This window comes from Cibotium barometz, chromosome 47 (genome assembly GCF_041138505.1).
Source record: "Cibotium barometz isolate CiBa-2024 chromosome 47, ASM4113850v1, whole genome shotgun sequence".
In the NCBI taxonomy this organism is placed as follows: domain Eukaryota; kingdom Viridiplantae; phylum Streptophyta; class Polypodiopsida; order Cyatheales; family Cibotiaceae; genus Cibotium; species Cibotium barometz.
This window is the reverse complement of record NC_141092.1, coordinates 9,628,412-9,648,633: the sequence shown is the minus strand read 5'-3', so window position 1 is coordinate 9,648,633 and position 20,222 is coordinate 9,628,412. Positions and strand designations below refer to the sequence as shown.

At 44.5% G+C, this 20,222-nt stretch overlaps 1 protein-coding gene across 1 annotated transcript in view; it reads right to left on the bottom strand.

The window, feature by feature from the left end:
- Positions 1-458: 458 nt before the first annotated feature.
- The window catches only part of LOC147611347 (uncharacterized), a 49,264-nt gene continuing 29,500 nt past the window's right edge, over positions 459-20,222 (bottom strand). The window contains exons 3-8 of the mRNA XM_086784417.1: positions 5,418-5,557; positions 3,490-3,594; positions 3,068-3,165; positions 2,928-2,980; positions 2,742-2,844; positions 459-803 (exon numbers count right to left, since the gene is read on the bottom strand). Coding sequence (XP_086640543.1) covers positions 687-803; positions 2,742-2,844; positions 2,928-2,980; positions 3,068-3,165; positions 3,490-3,594; positions 5,418-5,557 — 616 coding nt within the window. The 3' untranslated portion in view covers positions 459-686. The remainder of the gene's footprint in view (positions 804-2,741; positions 2,845-2,927; positions 2,981-3,067; positions 3,166-3,489; positions 3,595-5,417; positions 5,558-20,222) is intronic.

The window sequence follows — 20,222 nt, the reverse complement described above, 5'->3', positions numbered from 1 at the left end:
TTTGTTGCCCACCTGTTAAAAAGCAAAGCCTAGGTACAAAGAAATTTGCAAACAAGCCCCATGCCATGACAAGTAGCATCCCAATGAGTATGTGTTTCATTTATGAAAAAACCATTTGAGGATAAGCCCACTGATCTCTAAATTGGGTGTCACAATAGATTGGATGTAAATATTTGTACAAAAGATGGCCCCCCCTTCACCCACTATCATAGGCACTTCATTTGGGCATTCACTTTTACACAATGGCTGCTATCTTGAAATAAGAAGCAAGGCCTTGCACCCCAAAAAGGTATGGCTAGAACAAGCTCCCATCCACCCAAAACTAGACCCTAATTTTATACATTTGGACATCTAGGAATTTCTATGCTGACTAACAGATAACCATGTGGGCATCATCTGTTGGCATGAGCACATAGTAATGCTGAAGCTCCACCCCAAAAATTTGACACAACCCAATCACACCAGCAAAATTACCATCAATAGATTTGGCTACTTGCTTGCCAATTGCAAGAAATACACAATATTTTCGACTAAACTCGTTTCATCGCCCACATGTACAGGCTCTTTCTCATCTTTTCATTGCATGATCACTCTGATATTACTTGCTATCAAATCCTTGCAAAGAAAAAAGAACAAAAGCCAAAAGTGAATCATCAATCAAGAAGCTTATACATATGGCCATATGCCTAACCATCAAGCTCATTTTTTGATTCAAGCTTCTCCACACTATTGTTCCAATTTAGTCCAAGCTTCCTCATCACCTCTTGCAACCGGCCAGGATTTGTAAGGTATAAATATCCAACCTGCAAAACAGAAAAAGATATTCAAACATATTAGACTTTCTTTCTTTCTTTATTTTTAAGGATTGAGAATTAGAAGAGACATTCAAGACATAAACACACAAAGTTCCAAATTATAACACCTCGAATTTGTCCAACAAAGATACAAAAACCTAAATATGTCATGTCTATTGGGCTGGGGCACACTGGAGTTTGGGTTTGAAAACATGAGAAGCACAAGGTTTAGGTCAAATTGTACCCTCGTAATGGGATCTGCCAAGACCTAAGTACAAGAGTTTTGGCCAGCAAACAAACAGGGCAAAACACAACACAGCCCAAGTGCATGAAAGATCTGACCAGTTGAGAGCAGCTTTGGACCAGGTTTGGTCAGCCAAAACAGCCCAAGCAAGGCAACCAAAGTTTAGAGAGGACCAGCCCACTTTGGTAGCAAGTTCAGCTTTGAATTTAGCAGAAATAGCTGGATTTGGACAATATGTAAAAGAGGGAATCCCCTCCATTTTCCCAACACTCATCTTTTCCAGCTCCATGGCAACCTTGGGTGCAGCAGCCCCGATCCAAGAGTGAAGCAGCCTGAACTGCAGCAGAGACTAGCAAAGCACCTGTAACATGCTACCTAACTGCGCAAGACTTAAGATGAGATTAACCGAATTAATCACAGATGCTTGACCAATATGGTAGACAAGAGAGAGATTTGACCTAATCTACTATGCATCAATATATGAATGCACTTACAATGAATAGAAAAGTAAAACCCTAGAATGGGGCGCTTTCCTGATAATGATGCTGATGATGCAACTCACGGTATGTAGGTCTATTTACAGTATATTATGGGTTGGTTGGCTGCCAACCTAAAATTATAATAAAAAGTGTCCAATAATAAAAACCATGGCCCTCTATACTGGCTAAATGGTAATAAATGGTAAGGACATGTCCTCGTCACACCATCAGAAGGTGTGCACGTGACAGCAACACAACTAACACATGCAGCCAATTCCGAGGCAAGATCTCACATGTTTTTGCTCTATTCCCAACCTGAAAGTTCCTGAAAGCATGTGAGTTGAATATGACACAGCTTTTACCTTGCAAGGGAGATTCCTACAAGCCATTTGGGACCCACACTTTGGCATGTGGATAAATAACAATTCCTTGCTGTTATCTAACCGTGCTCAATCACTGCTTTACAGGCCAGGAAAGGAGAACCACATTGTGAACTCCTCCAAGGTCATGAGTTCTGATGCAAGATATTTGTACTAAGGTTCTCCTACAATATGGTGTCTCTAGGTTGCTTCACGCTGATTCTAAGGCTGAATTCTGTGCACCTGGGCTGTTGAATGAACGGATGGCAAATGAGAGAAGGGGCCTTCATAGGCAAGTTTGCTCCCTTGGCCAGTCAGCCTGCTGTCAGCCAGCCACCACAACCAACCAAATAGGCATGTTTCTCATTGTCAGCTGCCAGACTGGGCCTTGGGCAATTGGCTCGAGTTGTGATAACTTTGCCCAAAACTTGTCCAAACCTCTCCAAACTGGTCGTTGTTGGTCCTCCAACTCCACTGTACACAATCCTCCCTCTGGATTACTAAAGTTGCTGCATTTACTCCAGCCTGATACTCAAATGCCTCTCGGTCCGAAATCCCTTCATACATGTAAATCATATCTAAATCCTCGTGCAAACCCATCATCATAGTCTCTCCCCCCTTTGTGCCAATAGGGCTCACGAAGCATTGTCCTCTGCTAATCACTAACACCCTAGTGTTCCCTTGGTAGACACGACACATGCATATCAATGTATGTATTTGGACACATGCACACAGATACCACATTCATATTTATCACAATTTCAAACGCTTGAAAATATGAAAGCTTATGCTTGCAAACACGGTTGAGTTTGAATAAAACCTTCTGTAAACAACATGTACAAATGCAATTACAGATTTCACTCACTAGTGTTTCTAAAGATGAAGCTCTGCAGTACACAGCAGTCCCGGCACGTTTTGTTGCTCTTTTGTGGTTTGTCTGCACATTCTTTCCCCAACGAACTATATCCCTGGTGAAGCAAAGGCCAAAACTCAGCCAGGAGAGAGAGAACTATTTGCAAGGAAAATAAATATACAAACTAAGATATCGCACCTCTCTTCTTCTGAGAGGAAGTCATCTTTCAACAATGTCTTGAGAAAGACATCCTGCGATGGCATAAGATCCTAAAATGAGTATAAATCTAGAATAGGTGCCTTTTATTTGCTTTGTAAGACTCGGTTCCTTTATATTACCTGTGCTTCGCAGCAAACCAAACCCATTACAAGAGTATTATACTTGTCGATGCTTTGTGGAGGTGTTAAAAAATGGCACCGCACATACAGCTGCAGACCTTCATATGACATCAACAAAGATGAGCAAATGACTTGAAAATTACAAATAAACCCAAATCCATCATCAGGCACTTCTTTCTTCTATGTCCAGAAAGATTAGACATACACATACATAAACACAGCCACAAGTATACACACATAAAAACAGCCACAAGTATGCAAGCTCATGTTCATCATCAAACATTCAAGTAAGATTAAAATGTTGCAAATAACTTTCAAAAAGTACAAGATTGACTTCATCTCAAGTGGTTCTAAGCAGTGTTAATGTTATCCAAATGACATCATTAAGAAGAACGTGGTAAGCACCTCATATATGCAGTCACCTAGATATGCCAATGATGCTGCATTATATGATGCTCTTGGTCGTGGCACGGAGGGAGCATCAGGGAGCCACATACAACATCCCTGCACATCACCCTCTTCTTTACCTGCACTCGAGTTAGAGCAATCCATCAAAATCCAAAACACAAAAAATCCTAAACCAAAACTTTATTCATGGCAGCAAATTCAGAGATTCCAAATGGTAAAACTCTAGAGGTAAAGAAGTGTAAAGTTTCTGTGACATGGGAAAAAATCGGTCGACCGGACCTTATGCTTGCTAATTGAAATCTTTCGGGATAGCAAAATATAGCTATGTCAGAAACCCACAAAAAAAAAACATCAAAATAAAAAATCACGATGATGCCAAATCAGCTTTCCTTGCCATCTGCTTTCATGAAGGTGATAATGAAATAACAAATACAAAGAAAAAGGTCAGGGGGATTGAAGTTTTCTTTCCCTGTATATTTGCACCTATTTACTCCAATCGGTGCAGCTGCACCTACAATGACTCAATGAGCCACAATGACCCTCCTATGGCTATCCCTTTTCACGTCATTTCAACCTTCATTCCTCATCTTAAGATGATTCCTTAACAAATCGCCAATGGCAATAATTCATTACTCGTTATTACCTAACTTTAAACTACGGGAGTTCATAAATAGTTTATGAACCACATCTATTGGTAACTGGTTACTGGCCTTCTCCAGAATGTGAAAAAACTTGCACACTTGGCACAGGCACCTTACCTTAAGAATTATCACATGATATGATAAAGTCACATACACATGCAATAAATGCACTCAATAGCAAACAACCCTTTAGATGGCACAAATAAAACTATAATAAGTGGTGTAAACCTTACACCAATCACTCTTTTTTGGTCCTATTAGACCTGATGTCACCCCTACTCCCTCATTCTGAGCCTTAACTACTTTTTTATGAGCCTTGTAATTTTGGTCCTTAAAAATATCCAACTTTGAAACCTTAAATATTAAATATTTTATAAATTTTTGGATGCAAAAATGCCTAGTTTTGGTTTTCCCTTCAACAATTGCTTGAAATACATATTGTGACAAGAGACTTCGACCTCATTGACTAAAGAAGTCATCTCCTTGCTTGGCCTTGGGCTCACTCAAAGGCCATTGAAACCCTGGAATGCACAGGTCTTCCCATGTAGTTTGGGGTGTTTCATACACCACACAAAATGCACAAGCTTCTGTATAGATTCAGGTGCCCCCTATATGCCTCATCCATGCAGTTTGCATGCATTATGTGTACACAATTGTCTTCAACATGCCATATTAAACTTATGTTACTCAAACTAGAAAAAGAGTGGCGTACTTAACATACCTTATCTTCTTAGCACTTTCCATACTCCTATCGAACACATAATGTACAAATAGTACCTAACATTAAATATGTGTATGTGTGTGTGTGTAACGTTAGGTACTATATGTACATTACGTGTTTGATACGAGGAAGTGTGTATTACTATCTATGTATGTATGTACAACACACACACACACGCACGCACGCACATATATATATATATATATATATATATATATATATATATATATATATATATATATATATATATACATATATATATACACATATGTGTGTGTGTATACACGTGTGTGTGTGTGTGTGTGTGTGTGTGTGTGTGTGTATATACACACACACACACATATATGTGTGTATATGTATACACATGTGTGTGCACTGTGTATGTATATATATATATATGTGTGTGTGTGTGTGTGTGTGTGTGTACATACATGTATGTATGTATGTTATATATACATACATACACATACCGTACGTACGCATGTATATGTTGGAGTATGCACAAGCGAATTTTGAAAGCGTAGACAAAACAAGAGAGAGAGGAGAGAGCAAAGGAAAGAGAGCCTGTGGACAAGATCACCTTTTATAATAGCAAGAAGCTTTACAATAGCAATAGCCAACAAGAGGACTGTTGCATTGTGCTTGGAATGGTTGACTACGAGTGAATATGAGAAGCCCCTTTTATAGTGCAGTGTGGGAGCTGGCCGATAGCTCCACGACCTACAAAAAAGAGAGAAAAAGCATAAAAGCCCATAAAATAGGCAGTCCCATAACACTGAGATGCACAATTATGACACCCCCTCTGCAGCTCATAGTGTGCAAGAATTTGAAGAAGATAAGCTGATGAAGATGCAACCATGAACCCTCCAATACTACAGATACCGGAATCACCTCGGAGAGAGCACCCACCAACCTGTTTCCTCGAAACAAAATGCCACCACGAACAGCAAGGATGATGAGCCGCTGGACACACCACACCCATAATCCCCAACAGTCGACTGTGAACACATCACGTTCCACAAAGCCTCGAACAATGAACTCAGAACAGATCTTGTCCATAATCTCTGTTACACCAAAGATAACCATGTCCTGCCAGAATTTTACTGCTTGGAACTCCAACTTGCACCAGATAATGGAGCTACTACCTGCCCCCTCTCCCGCCCACAAGCCTCCTTTGGCTGGAAGCACATGGGAGAAACTGCATGTATACTAGAGAAGTACACCATCTCGGTCCACCCGAGCCGGAAGCGCCCTGGGAGCCCTAGATGTGTTATTGGAAGTATCTGAGTCACTGTCATGTGTCGTGTCTTTGTCCTTCTTTTGAGATGAAGACTTGCCCTTAGTCTTGTCCTTCTTCTTAGACAGATGTCCCCTCTTCCCACATGAGAAGCAACGACTCCAACCTTTCTTTTGTACTGAAGTAAGTGACTGATCTGAATTGTTAAGAGACACCTTCATCTTACCCTGAGAAACGAGGACGGACTCTTCTTCCAAGAGAAGGGAGCTAAGATCATCAAAATCCAGTTGAGTGGTTCTGACCTGGCACCGCAAAGCTCGAGAAACCACATCATACTCTGGGGGAAGCTTAGTGAGGATAAGTGCAGCCAATTGAGCAGAGGACAAAGCAGCACCCATCGCCAGTAATTGGTCATGGATAACTTTGGCCTTCATCAGAAAGGACTTCATAGAACTGCCAGTAGGAAATAACAAACCGTAGAGTTTCCCTTGCAATGGGCATAGCTCGTTCCGTCCAACTTGTCATCCTTGTTCGTACAAGGGGGAGCCATATTCAACAAAGTACACAAATCTTGGCACTCCAAGACTCCTCTCGACGAGCACTCTCCAACGAAGCGAGGCACCAGGACCAATCAGTCCCCTCTCAAATCAGAGAGAGAAAGAGACTCGACAACAGCGAAACTGTCACGTGCATCCCGCACGTAGACATATCTGTACAGAAGGTGCAGGACCTGGGATGGTAAACTGGTCCATGTGAGCCCACTCCAGGACGAGTCCATAAGGGATCCATCCCAGTCGTCTGAAGTCAGGTGTGCATTGTCCTGCACAGGAGTCCAAGGTCAGGTGTGCACTGTCCTGCACATGAAACAGTGCCAGTCCGCGCTGTGAGTCTCCCTCGGGAATGATGTCAGTGATTATGTGTATCTGGTATGGTACTGGATGCCAGATCATTGAGTAGGTAGTTAGGGTTTGCTTTTAGGAAAAGGGGCCAGCCCATAGGGCTACCCCAAGTCTTAGTGTGGGCATGGGGATGGTGTGAAACCACCCCCATGAGGGCCAGGAAGGCCCTGGCTGAACCCACCAGCCATGGAGGGGCTGTAGGACAGCCCTAAGGGCAGGCTAGGGGAAGCCTACAGGCTGTACAGCTAGTTGTGGCTGTAAGGGCAAGTACGGGGCAGCCCATACAAGCTACCCAATCCCCAAAACGGTCTAAAACAGTGCCCAGCCCTATCCTAAATCAGGCGCCTGATGCCCAGCCAGGAAGAGATGCGCAGCATTTATATTATTTTATTCAGCATTAATACTGACTATTCAGTCGTGGGGCAAGAATAGAACTGGCCGCTCACCGATGCGAGTAATATTGCAATTGGCAGTGTGTTACAACAGAATGGTCATCCAGTAGCTTACATGTCTCGTAAGTTACTTCCCGCAGAGAAAAACTACTCAATCTACGATCGTGAACTCCTAGCAGTTATACAAGCCTTGAAACATTGAAAACATTTTCTTTATGGCCGTGACTTTGAGGTTCGCACTAAGCATCAAGCATTACGCTGGATTCAGACAATGCCAAGTGCACAGTGGAGTGATCGACAACACCGCTGGAGTCGGATATTCCAGCAATTCGGTGGTATGATTGAGTACCTTCCAGGAAAGGCCAATCCAGTGGCCGATGCTTTGAGCAGGAAGGGACAAGTGACTTCGATTCGGACCACTAGACTCGATCTTGTTGGTACAGGACTAGATGACATGAAGCACACGTACGCGGATTCCGAGGAATTCGGTACACAATGGAAACAGGCATTGGAAGCTACAGGACTAGGCCACTTTCTAATACGCGATGGTTGGCTTTTCTACAAAGGCCAACTATGTGTCATGAAGTCGTTCAGGGCAGCGCTTCTCCATGATGCCCATGATGCCATTACTGGTGGTCATAGGGGCATGAATTCGACTCTGGAGAAATTGGAACGGCAATATTATTAGCCAAAGATGAGGCGAGATGTGTTTACATATATATAACGCTGTGATATTTGTCCAAAGGTGAAAGCTCCTCGTGTGGAAAGAAGATAGGGTTGTTACAGCCCTTGCCAATTCTTGAGGGTCCTTTCCAAGATATTTCAATGGACTTTGTTACGAATCTATCTCCCAGTCCGAGTAAGCATAATACACAGTGCTTAACTATTGTTGATAGATTTAGCAAATTTGTTATGCTTATTCCTTGCAGGGCCAATGTGACCGCCGAGGATGTTGCCTAGTTGTTCATTCGGCATTGGTACCCGATTGGCGGGATTCCTAGGAACATAGTGTCAGACCGTGATGCCAAGTTTACCAGTCATTTTTGGAAGGCATTGTTTGATAACTTCGGTACTAAATTGAATTTTTCCAGTGCATTCCACCCACAGACGGATGGCCAGACAGAGATATACAACCAGTTGGCCTTTGATGTGCTGAAGTATTATATCCACGATTAGCAAGCTATTGGCAGGACTCCATATGAGGTAGCATTTGGAAGACCTTTCCAGTCATTGTTGACCAAGACCTCGTCTTCAGTACCTGAAGCGAACAGAGTGACGGAGTCTTACTAGGAGATTTTAGAGTCAATAAAAGACAGATTGGCTAAAGCGCAAGAGGCCTACACTCGACAGGCCAATAAAGACCGAAGGGATATAAAGTTTTCGGAAGGGGATTGGGTTTATCTTCGGATTATGAAGCAAAGGTTGAAACAAGTGAGCAAGCGATGCCCAAAGTTGTCTTTCAGGAGCTTCGGATCTTTTCCCATCCAGAAGAAGATTAATGAGGTGTCTATGCAGTTAAAGCTACCTCCAAGTTGGACTATGCACGATGTGTTTCATGTCAGTTGGTTAAAGCCATATGCAAGTCCAATCCCTTCAAAAGTCAAAGACGAAGCGGAACCAGATATTGTTGATGAAGTAGAAGTTATGGTTTTAGAACAAATCCTTCTGCACCGTTTCAAGCATGGCTCAGGCGGAAGACAAAGACAGTTCCTCACGAAGTTTCAGGACCGAGGAACCCACGAAGCAATATGGCTCGACAAAGAGTTTTTCGAAGACTATCCGGCGTTATTGACGGATTATTTGGAGGCTATGCAGCTTCCGTCAAGTTAAGCAGAAGGGGATGTCACGTGCATCCCGCACTTGGATGCCACATAGACATATCTGTACAGAAGGTGCAGGACTTGGGATGGTAAACTGGTCCCATGTGAGCCCAGTCCGGGACGAGTCAGCCAAGGATCCATCCCAGTCGTCCGAGGTCAGGTGTGCATTGTCCTAGACAGGAGTCCAAGGTCAAGTGTGCGTTGTCCTGCACATGAAACAGTGCCAGTCCGCGTAGTGAGTCTCCCTCTGGAATGATGTCAGTGATTCTATGTATCTGGTATGGTACTAGATGCCAGATCATTGAGTAGGTAGTTAGGGTTTGCTTTTAGGAAAAGGGGCCAGCCCATAGGGCTACCCCAAGTCTTAGTGTGGGCATGGGGATAGAGTGAAACCACCCCCATGAGGGCCAGGAAGGCCCTGGCTGAACCCACCAGCCATGGAGGGGCTGTAGGACAGCCCTAAGGGCAGGCTAGGGGAAGCCTACAGGCTGTACAGCCAGTTATGGCTGTAAGGGCAGGTATGGGGCAGCCCATACAGGCTGCTCAGTCCCCAAAATGGTCTAAAACAGTGCCCAACCCTATCCTAAATCAGGCGCCTGCTGCTCAGCCAGCCAGGAAGAGATGCGCAACATTTATATTATTTTATTCAGCATTAATACTGAATATTCAGTCGTGGGCAAGAAAAGAACTGGCCGCCTGGTTTTAGTACTGGCCGACTGCTTTATCGTATAAGTATAAATAGGAGAGCCACAATCCCATTGTGTTATCTCATAGTTCACCAAGAGCCAAGGCAAACAAGGGCCAAAAAAGCCAAGGAGTTGCTAACGCAAAGGGGTGAAGGACTGCAAGTCAAGGGCAGAGATTTCTTAGCCAAGAAAGGTCAAGATTTCTGTATTTTCTTTTCAGATTTACATCATTCTAATAATGCAAATACACCATTCGTGGTGGGGGCCCTACAGAGGGTATTTGAGACCCAATATTGTGTCCTCTCCTCTCCCTCTCTCTCTCTCTCTATTTTCTACACATCTTCATTCAGTTTGTGCGTTAATTCCGTCGAGAAAAGTGTGCTGATTTCTGAGCATTGAAGTTACCGATCTCCCCCCGAAGCTTCCGCATGTTACAGAAACAGTCCACCAAAACTCACCGGAAACACCACACCCAACCGGAGGCAGGAGAAGCCGGGGAAGAAGCAGAGATGTCAGGGCCGCTTGTCAGGATGCAGCACACGCAAGAAAACACCTTCCACTGCAGTCCACACTGTAAAAACAGCCTGCAGATCTCACACAGCTGCTGTGAATGCTTGTAGAAGCAAAAAAAACAGCCAACATAAGCTTGCAATAGATTCTTGGAAACCAAGCACAGGAGCAAGGCAGCCTTAAAAGGAAAACGAAGATGTGAGAAGCCTCCGGGAGAAGGAAAATGCAGCCACCAGGTTGAACTCCAGAAAACGCAGCCACTGTCCAGAAAAATGCAGCTACTGTTGTGAAATCCAGGAAACGCAGCGAAGGGGAAGGATCAAACTTGTCAGATGATGGCAGCCGGGTACCTAAGAGACTAATACCATGTTGGAGTAACAACTGTTGTTGGCTTGCAAAACAGCTGGCCGACCAGCTCATATGAGGGATATATAAGGGAACACTCTTTCTCCTCATATTTCATTTCATTCTTGCATATATGCTGGAGGTCATTGGTTGTTGCAATAGTCTCTTATGCTTGTAAGCACCTACGGGCTTCCCTCGTGCTCATTTTCAGCAATAATCAACTATTCTCAGCCTTCTACACTTTGACAGTTGACTACAACCTGTGTTTGCTCTTTCTCTCATGGTATCAAAGCCAAACACTGATCTTTTGCTGTTGGAGGCTGAAGCTCTCTTCTAGGTGCTGAGGACACGGTTCCTAAGAGATTTGTTTTCTCTATTTCTCTTTTCCCACCCTCCCTCCCTTTCTTCTCTCTCTCCTCTTGCTGTGCACAACTTGAGAGGAGGCTTTTTGCTTCTTCTTTTTTATACAATCCTCTTTATTTACAGAAGGTTTCTTGTCAGAGGACATGGCTTCAAGAGATTTCCCTACTGTTGCTCCTTCTCCAATTGATACTCCAGCACCTTCACTGCCAAGATCCCCTGCTCCCGCTCCTCAGGTGGTTCCTCTTCCCAATCTTTCTTCTCTAAGTTTCTCTCATCCAACTCTTGCTCCCACCCCTACCCACATACCATCCTACAATCCTCCCCAAGTTAGTGACTCCATGAAGCTTACAGCAACTAACTATCATATTTGGTCTTTCTACACTCAATTATTGCTAGAAGAAGCCGGTGTGTGGATGTCCATTTCCACACCTCACTTGGACAACCTTGCTTTGAGAAGCATATTGGATGCTCGGGCCCGTCTTATCATCATCCATTGCATGACTCCGTCTATACAGGCACAGTTTATCTCTACTCGGAGTAATGCTCATCAGATGTGGACAGAGATCCAGAGGAGGTATGGGAGAGTTTCGAAAGTGAAGGTTGCCAAACTGGAGTCCGATCTCGAGAAGCTTACGATCAATGAGTCCGATAACATGGTTGAGAAGATTGGAGAATTCACCCGTATCAAGCTGCAACGTGAGGAGTACGGGAGCACAATCAACAATCCTATCCATAAACTTCTTGGTAAATTGCCGACTTCCTTTGATTCTTTTAGGAATAATATTTACTTCCGTGATTCTCTTCCCCTTTTGAGGAAGTCATGAGTTATCTCCACGACAAGTGCAAGCTTCGCAGAAAAGGCAAGTTGGAGTTTGCTTTAGTTGCCTCTGACAAGGGCAAAGGCAAAGGTGGAAAAGGAAACTCCAACAACAACAACAAAAACAAAGGCAAAGGCAAGGGTAAAGAGAATTCAAAAGAGTCCAAGGAGAAAAGCGATGAATGTGATTACTATGGTAAGACATGTCATACTGAGGCTCGCTGCTTTGCTCGTCGCGATAGCTCTCGATCAGCTAAAGCCAAGTATAAAGCCCAAGATGCTTCCAAAGCATCTGACAAGGACAACACCAAAGACAAGGACAAGGACAAAGTTTCAGAGGGATCTACCAAATTTGCATACATGGCAGTCTCACAGATTCATCCACTTCTTCACAGAGGATTCACTTCTCGTGATCATAGAGATGACTTCTCCAGAAGAGGTTAGTGCCACACCTGAAGCTGTGGAATGGGTTGGTGATAGTGGTGCTTTTGCCCACATGACCAATCAAGCCCATATCTTGGAGGACTACCAGACTCTCTTCTTCAGTTCGCATCGGTGACAACTTCTCGCTACCTGTCACCGGTGTTGGTAGTGCTTCTTTGGGTTCCTCTGCCACCTTACATGATGTTTTATATGTACCACGGATTTTCCAAAAATCTGTTTTCAATGTACAAAGCATCCCAAAAGGGACTTGGTGTGCACTTTGATGATGAGGTCATTGAAGTGATTGACAGGAAGACTCTCTCAGTTGTTGCCAATGGATTCCATGATGGGGGTCTCTACAAGACCACCGACTTTTCTTCCGAGATCCCTCGCACTGACTCACGTATTCATCAGCTTTTCTCCCCCTTGATGGCCTTGATTTCTAAGGCAGATAATTCTCTGTGGCATTCTCGCTTCAGTCGTGTACTGAGACTGCTCCCAACAGGAAAGACAATATATACATATTTAGAACACTTAATTTAACTGTTATTAAACAATGGAAACAACATCAGCAACACAAAAACTGGAAATACTGAAAATACTGAAAATACAAATGACACCAGCACGGGGCCGGAAAGGGCCGGCCCCCCCCCTCAAAACTTTTTGTATTTCTTGGAGTATTTATATTTGTACAAGTGTCACGGGCCTGACACGTCAGATTTCTCCACAAGGGAGTGAAAACAACCAAAAATGAACGGGTTTAAGTCGATGAAGAGGTGTTGGGCAGAGTAGCCCCAGATCACACGCTCATTCCCACCTTCACTGGGTGGACACTTGCCTTTCACAGGTCTTTCGGGACCGTGCACCAACAGGCACGCCCGTACTGACGCAGGCCAAGGAGTACACCGTGGAGGGAACGTGGCCTGGTTCTCCCCAATGAGCTTTGCTCCCAAATTCCCTGGTGAGTTTAACCTTCACTGGTTCTCAGAAGTTCTGAGAGCGCGGTTAACAACACCACACAGGGAAATACACTAGCCACACCAGGAAGAATTTTCCTGAACATGGCCAGCATATACATGCCGTGCTCCTGCACAACACAACTTAAAGCATTTCCTGAATTTAAATTAGGAATTTTCATATTTATTCAAATGAGAAAAAGAATAAGAGAGCACCTGGTACGGTGAGTACAATAAAGATACAACCGGTACTATTTGTAACAGGTACAATCAAGCACTTTAGGTTCTTCACAAGTGTGCAAGTACAACCAACCAGGTACTATGCAGATACCTGTACTTGCAGTAGGTACAGTAGGTACACCAAGGCAGCCAACAGGTACTGTAGGTAGATCAGGGGCAGCCAGCAGGTACTGTAGGTACTCCAGGGGCAGCCAGCAGGTACTGTAGGTACTGTACTTGTAGTAGGTACAGTAAGTACACCAAGGCAGCCAGCAGGTACTGTAGGTACTCCAGGGGCAGCCAGCATGAAAGAGTGCACAGAGCGGAAGCAGAGTGGCTCTAGAATGTGCTGAACAGAGAGTGCAAGAGAGAGAGAGATATGGAGCAAACTATGCTGAATATACTGAACCAAAACAGTCCCAAGCAAGAGACATTGTTAGTCTCATAAGTGAGGGAGCAAAATATGTACAAGACTGAATGAGAAATGAGAGGCCAGCACCCACTATTTATAGTGGGGAAGTGCTGGCCGACTGGAGCTCATAAACAAGCCGACTGGAGCTGTTGGACATGGCCGACTGGAAAAATGCTAGAATGGCTGGGAAAAATGTCATGTACACAGTGTGTATCTACCGTGTGCTACACGCACGCAAGACTAGTTTCGAGGCTTGGGGAAGCTTGGAGCTAGGCAGGCTGATTGACGAGCTGAGTTAGGGATATACTAACGGGCGGGCACCCAAGTATGGACGGGCGGGCGTCCAAGTGTGGACGCCCGATGACCGGCCAAGAGCCTATAAAAGGGTGGCCAAGGTTAGTTATTGAGATATAGAGAGTCTCGCGAGTTTGTGAAAGCTCTATGGTCTTGGAGCCTGGATCTAGTGCAGACGTGCACCTGCTTTACACAGCCGAGGCCGGCAGCAATCTCGAGGCCCGCGACGGTAGCTTCGTGGCGGTACGGGACGTCGCGAGGAGGAGATTGGTCGGTACGTCAACCTAGTTAGCTCAGCTCGTGGCTCGGAGGGGACAGCCAAGTCTGTGGGCTTGCCCACGGCTGTCATGGTTGGGAGGTGAGTCAGGCCTGCACCCCCTTGTTTGTTTGTTCGTTTTTTTGCAGGATTCGAGTCTCGTACCAAGAACGATCACGAGGAGATCCGTGGGGATTTGACAGTGGTATCAGAGCTGACCTCGTGAACGAGCAAGTCGGTAGGTAGAGAAGATGAGGTCGAAGAAAGGTATGTGTTAAAAAAGCTTGCTGTTTTTTCTGTGCATATTGCTGTTTTCAGAATAGTATGTGTTTTTCTTCATCAAAGAAACCCATGTTGATGGGAGGTGGTAGTCTAAGAAGGGTTGTTTGCTTTGCAAAGAAGAGGAAAGGGCCAGGCCAGGCCAGGCAGGCGCCCAGGCCCATGAGGCCTTATGGCCAGGCCTACGCGGGGGTGGCACAGACCACCTGTGCGCACACAGGCACCGGCAGGAAAGCTAGCGCCGGCAACACTTGACGACAACAGCCGATGGCAGGCTGGCGTGGCGCCGGCAGGAAAGCTAGCGGAAGTAGCTGCGCAGGTGACGACAGCAGTACACCGACGGCTAATCCAGGAGGGATGAGAAAAAAAAAACAAGGAAAGCACTCGTTTTTTTTTGGGCTTTCGTTTTTTTTTTTGGTTAAAATTTTTTTTAAAAAAGTTTAAAAACCCCTCCTCTAAGGTTTCAAGGTGTTTTATTTTTTTTTAAGAAAATAGAATATATATTCATATATATATATATATATATATATATATATATATATATAAACACAAAAGCAAAAGCTAAAGATAGCTTTTGGGGATTTTAGCTTTTGGGGAAACCTTTATAAACCCCCTTAAGTGGGCTTCAGCCTTCTTGCCACACATCTCTCAAGTTTTCAAGCTCTCAAGCTCTCAAGTTCCCTTGCACTTTTATTGTGCAAAGATCGAATTTTTCTTAAGTGGGTTTCAAGATTGTTTTTCCGAGTCATTGCCAGGAGAACTACCTCCTGAGAGGCCAGAAGATCATGCCATAGATCTGATTCTTGGTAGTACTCCACCGAATAGACCGCCGTACCGTGTTAGTGCAGCCCAACAAGAAGAGATTATGAGTCAGGTGCACGAGCTTTTGAATAAAGGGTTGATACAGCCTAGCTCATCACCCTTTTGCTTACCTGTGCTCTTGGTGCAGAGGAAGGATGGTTCTTGGCGCATGTGTATTGATTACAGGGCACTAAACAAGAACACCATCAAGAATCGATTTCCCATACCGAGGATCGATGACATCTTGGACCGCTTACAGGGCTCCACAGTTTTTAGTCGAATTGACTTGAAAAGCGGGTATCATCAGATACGCATTAGACCCGAGGATGTGCATAAGACAGCATTCCGAACCACGTTTGGGTTGTATGAGTTCTTGGTTATGCCCTTTGGTTTGACAAATGCGCCTGCCACATTTAACAGAATGATGGACAGGATTTTCAGACCTCATAGAGAGTTTGTGGGCACATTCTTTGATGATATGATTGTGCATTCACAAACTGAGGAAGAACATAGAAGGCATTTGGCCATTGTGTTTGCAGAACTCAGAAACCATAGGTTGGTTGTTAATGGCAAGAAGAGCGAATTCTTTTTGCAAGAGATACATTTCTTGGGGCATATTGTGTCTGCGCATGGAGTCCGTATGGATCCAGCAAAGGTGGAAGCAATACTTAATTGGCCAGCTTTGAGGACCGTGCATGATGTACGCAATTTTCTAGGATTGTGTTCCTATTACAGGCGTTACATACGGCACTTTGCTGAAATTTCTTCGCCTCTTCATGCTTTGACAAAGAAGGCAACTCCGTTTAGATGGGCTGATCGGGAAATTACAGCATTCAAAAAGCTCAAAGAAAAGCTTACTTCGGACCCAGTATTGGTGTTATCGGACCTCCGAAAGGCTTTTGTTGTCCAGTGTGATGCATGTGGAAGTAGCATTGGTGCAGTTCTCATGCAAGAGGGACATGTCATAGCCTATAAGAGTAGAATATTTCAAGATGCTGAGAAGCATTTACAGGTTTATGAGAAAGAGATGTTGACTTTGAAAGGTTGTATGATCAGATGTCTGAGGGTCCGCGGCATGAGTACTATACTCTTAGAGATGGGTTTTTATTGATGCATGGCAGACTGTGTGTTACCAGGCCATTGCGACTCAAGGTTATGATTGAAAGTCATGCTCCACCGTATGCGGGTCATAGAGGTATTGACGCCACGGTCAAAGCAGTGGAGACTTTCTTTTATTGGCCAACCTTGAGAAGAGATGTTGATGCCTTTGTGAGGCAATGCATCGTATGTCAGAAGGTAAAGTTTGACCGTCAAAAGACACCAGGGTTATTACAGCCTTTACCTATTCCAGATAGACCTTGGGAGAGCATTGCCATGGATTTTGTATTTGATCTTCCACGGACACAAACGGGAAATGATGGCATCTGGACTATCATATGCAGGTTCAGTAAGCAAGCTCATTTCATTCCCGTGCGTAAGACGATCAAAGTGGATCATATGGTGAAGTTGTTCATGGCGAACATCTTCAAGTATCATGGCTTGCCTACGTCTATAATTAGTGACCGTGATCCACGGATGACGAGTTTGTTCTGGAGAGGGTTGTTTGACAACATGGGTACAACTCTCAAGTTTTCATCATCGTTTCATCCACAGACAGATGGTCAGTCAGAAAAGGCTAACTCTACAGTATTGGATCTTCTCAAGTGTTATGTGTCAGAGCACAAGCAACAATGGGAAAAGTATCTTCCTTTGGTGGAGTTTGCATATAACAACACTATACATACCTCGACAGGCAAGGCGCCTTTTGAGATTGTAGAAGGGGGGAAGAAAGTACCACCCATTTTGCATACAAAGGATAAGATCTTTGAGGCTGATCAGTATGTGAAGAGTCTGGATGAAGCTTATCGGAGAGTTAAGTTGGCACTCCAGAAAACTCAACAGAAGCAAAAGAAAGCTGCAGACCGTCACAGACGTGATTTACAGTTTGCATTGGGTGATTGGGTTCTTTTGCGCTTTGAAAAGGCTAGACTCAAGAAGATGAAGGGTACAGAGCGCTTATTCCCTAAATTGAGCATGCGTTATTATGGGCCTTTTCAGGTTTTGGAAAAGATTGGTGAGGTAATCTATCATTTGAAGTTACCAGATCACTAGAGGATTCACAATGCTTTTCACGTGAGTCTTCTTAGACCTTTCCGTGGGGATGTGCCTGAGGATGTATCAGATGAGGCTCAGCCGGAAGTTGAGGAACTTGATGAGGTTCTGATTCCAGAGCAGATACTGGCACATAAAGAAAGGAAGGTACGAGGTAAAGTTTCCCGTCGCTATCTTGTGAAGTTCAAGAACTATTCACCGATGGATGCGAAGTGGATGGAGGAAGGTGACTTAACAGATTCACCTCAGGTTTTGCAGCTTTATCTCGATGCCTTTGAGTTAGAGCCGACTCTTGTTGTGGCTCATTCAGGTTCAGCAGAGCATGGGTCTGGAGCATTACCTGATGCTCAAGAGGGGGGTAGCACCTCCACTCCCTTGATACAGACAGGCTCAGATGACATCTAAAGGTCGCTTGGTGCAGTTTTTATCTCACCCGAAGGTACTGAGGCTGACAGTACATCTGTTTATGGGACTTCTATGATATATGTGTACTAGTCACATGAGATTTTGTGGATATGTATGGTTCACAGTGGTATACAACTTGGACTATTACTACGCCATTGGTTTGCAGTGAATGTTGATACATGTGCATGGCTTAGAGAGATTGGGACGCTGATCTTGCCATACTGTATATTTCACTTTGGATATTTTGATGCATCACCAGAATGCAATCGAGGACGCTTGCCATTTTTCAAGAGGGGGGTATGTCATGGCCCTGTGAAAATGGAACAGCACAAGTGTGGGCATGGTGATTGCAGAGTCAGAATATTGAATGATTCACATGAGGGGGTGCTCGGACAGAGTTAAAGATGTGTGGACATCCCTAGGTGTGAAGGGGGGGAACTAGAACATTAAACTTTTAATGTTTATTAAAGTTGCCCCTAGGCCTAAGTGGCCCCTAGGGACTTTTAAAGTTTGGGGACCCTAGGATTTTTATGGGGAGGAGGCCACTCCACTTTTGGAGTGTGTGCTTCTCTCTCCTCCCTCTCTCTCTTATTTTTGGGAAAAGGAGTCGTGGAGCTTTCATGCGTTGTTGGGATGCGTGGAAAAGCTGAAGAGAAACTGGTCGACTGCTGAAGGCTGGTTTGCTGCTGTTTTTTTCTCTGTACCAACCAGCCGTACAGCTCTGTACGGACAGGTTGTAGTAAGTACAGGCTGCGCTGAGTGTTCTCTGCACCACGAGAGTGGGCGGCGGCTGTAACAGAAGGCTGCAGTTGCTGGTACAGCCTGTGCAGACAGGTACAACACTGTACGGCTGCTGTACAGTGTACGGACAGTCCAGGTACAACACTGTACTGCTGCTGGCGGCGCAGGACATTTTCTGGACAGACTGACTGCGCAGGTTCAGGCGAGTCCAGGTGCTGGCTGCAGGCAGCGTGTGCAAGTACAACTCCTGGCACGTATCCCGAGGTAGTACAGACAGGTACGGGGCTGTTTTTCAGATCTGTACAGTCAAGACAGCATAGAAGTGAACACAAGGAGGAGGGTACAGACAAGTACGTGCATGCGTGTGAAGCAGGGTTGTGGAAACAAGTGCCTGCAAGTACAGATTGGTACCGTTGCTTCCTCCAGTGCTGATTCACGAGCTGATTTTAGTAAGCTCCTCATCTGTTCATCTATCTCTCTTTCTACTGCTTGATGTCTGTTGCAGATATGAGCTATCTGGCCCCTTGTGAGAGGAGGGGTATGGCAGATTGACAAGGGTTGAGACAGAGTTTGGACAGTACATGTATGTATGAGCTGAGATGTTGAATCATGTACTTGAGTTATGCCAGATGTATGCTCATGGCTGCCCTGCTTAGTGTCTTGGCTGATCAGAGAGAGGCACAGTGTGTTATTTTGAGACACAGATCTGTGTGCATAGATCCTCTGTGCTAAGAGGTATTGTGGGCCGTCAGATTGGACATACAATTGTAATCTCTTGGCTGATTTTTGTTGTACTCAGCCATTCATATTTTTGGAATTGAATAAAGAAATACAGCAAGGGGCGCCAAGCTTTGGGGCCAACAGGTGTCGCCTTGTTTTCAGATTTGGGCACTCTAGCTCCAATCTGTTTTGTTTTCACATCTAGACTACAAGTGGATGGGTGACTGCTAGTCTACCGCACTCTGGTTTCTATCAGAGGCCGGTTTCAGAGTACTCTCAGCTCACACTACCGATGACCGAATTATTAAAAGGTCGTGGACGTAAGTCAAATTAGCCTATCACTTGGAATAACGATTTGGATATGGCCTTCAGACTTTTGAAAGATAAAGTCAAGGAAGCACCTATATTAGCATTACCTGATCCTAGTCGGCCTTATGTTCTTGAAACTGATGCCAGTGACTATGCTATCGGGACTGCTCTATTTCAAGATGGTAGACCGGTTGCTTTTGAAAGTAAAAAGCTAGACGACACTCAATCTCGTTGGCCAACCCTTGAGAAGGAGCTTTATGCTATGATTCATACTCTCAAGGTTTGGAGACATTATTTATATGGCTCCAAGTTTGTGGTATTGACTGATCATCAGTCAATCAAGTATGTGT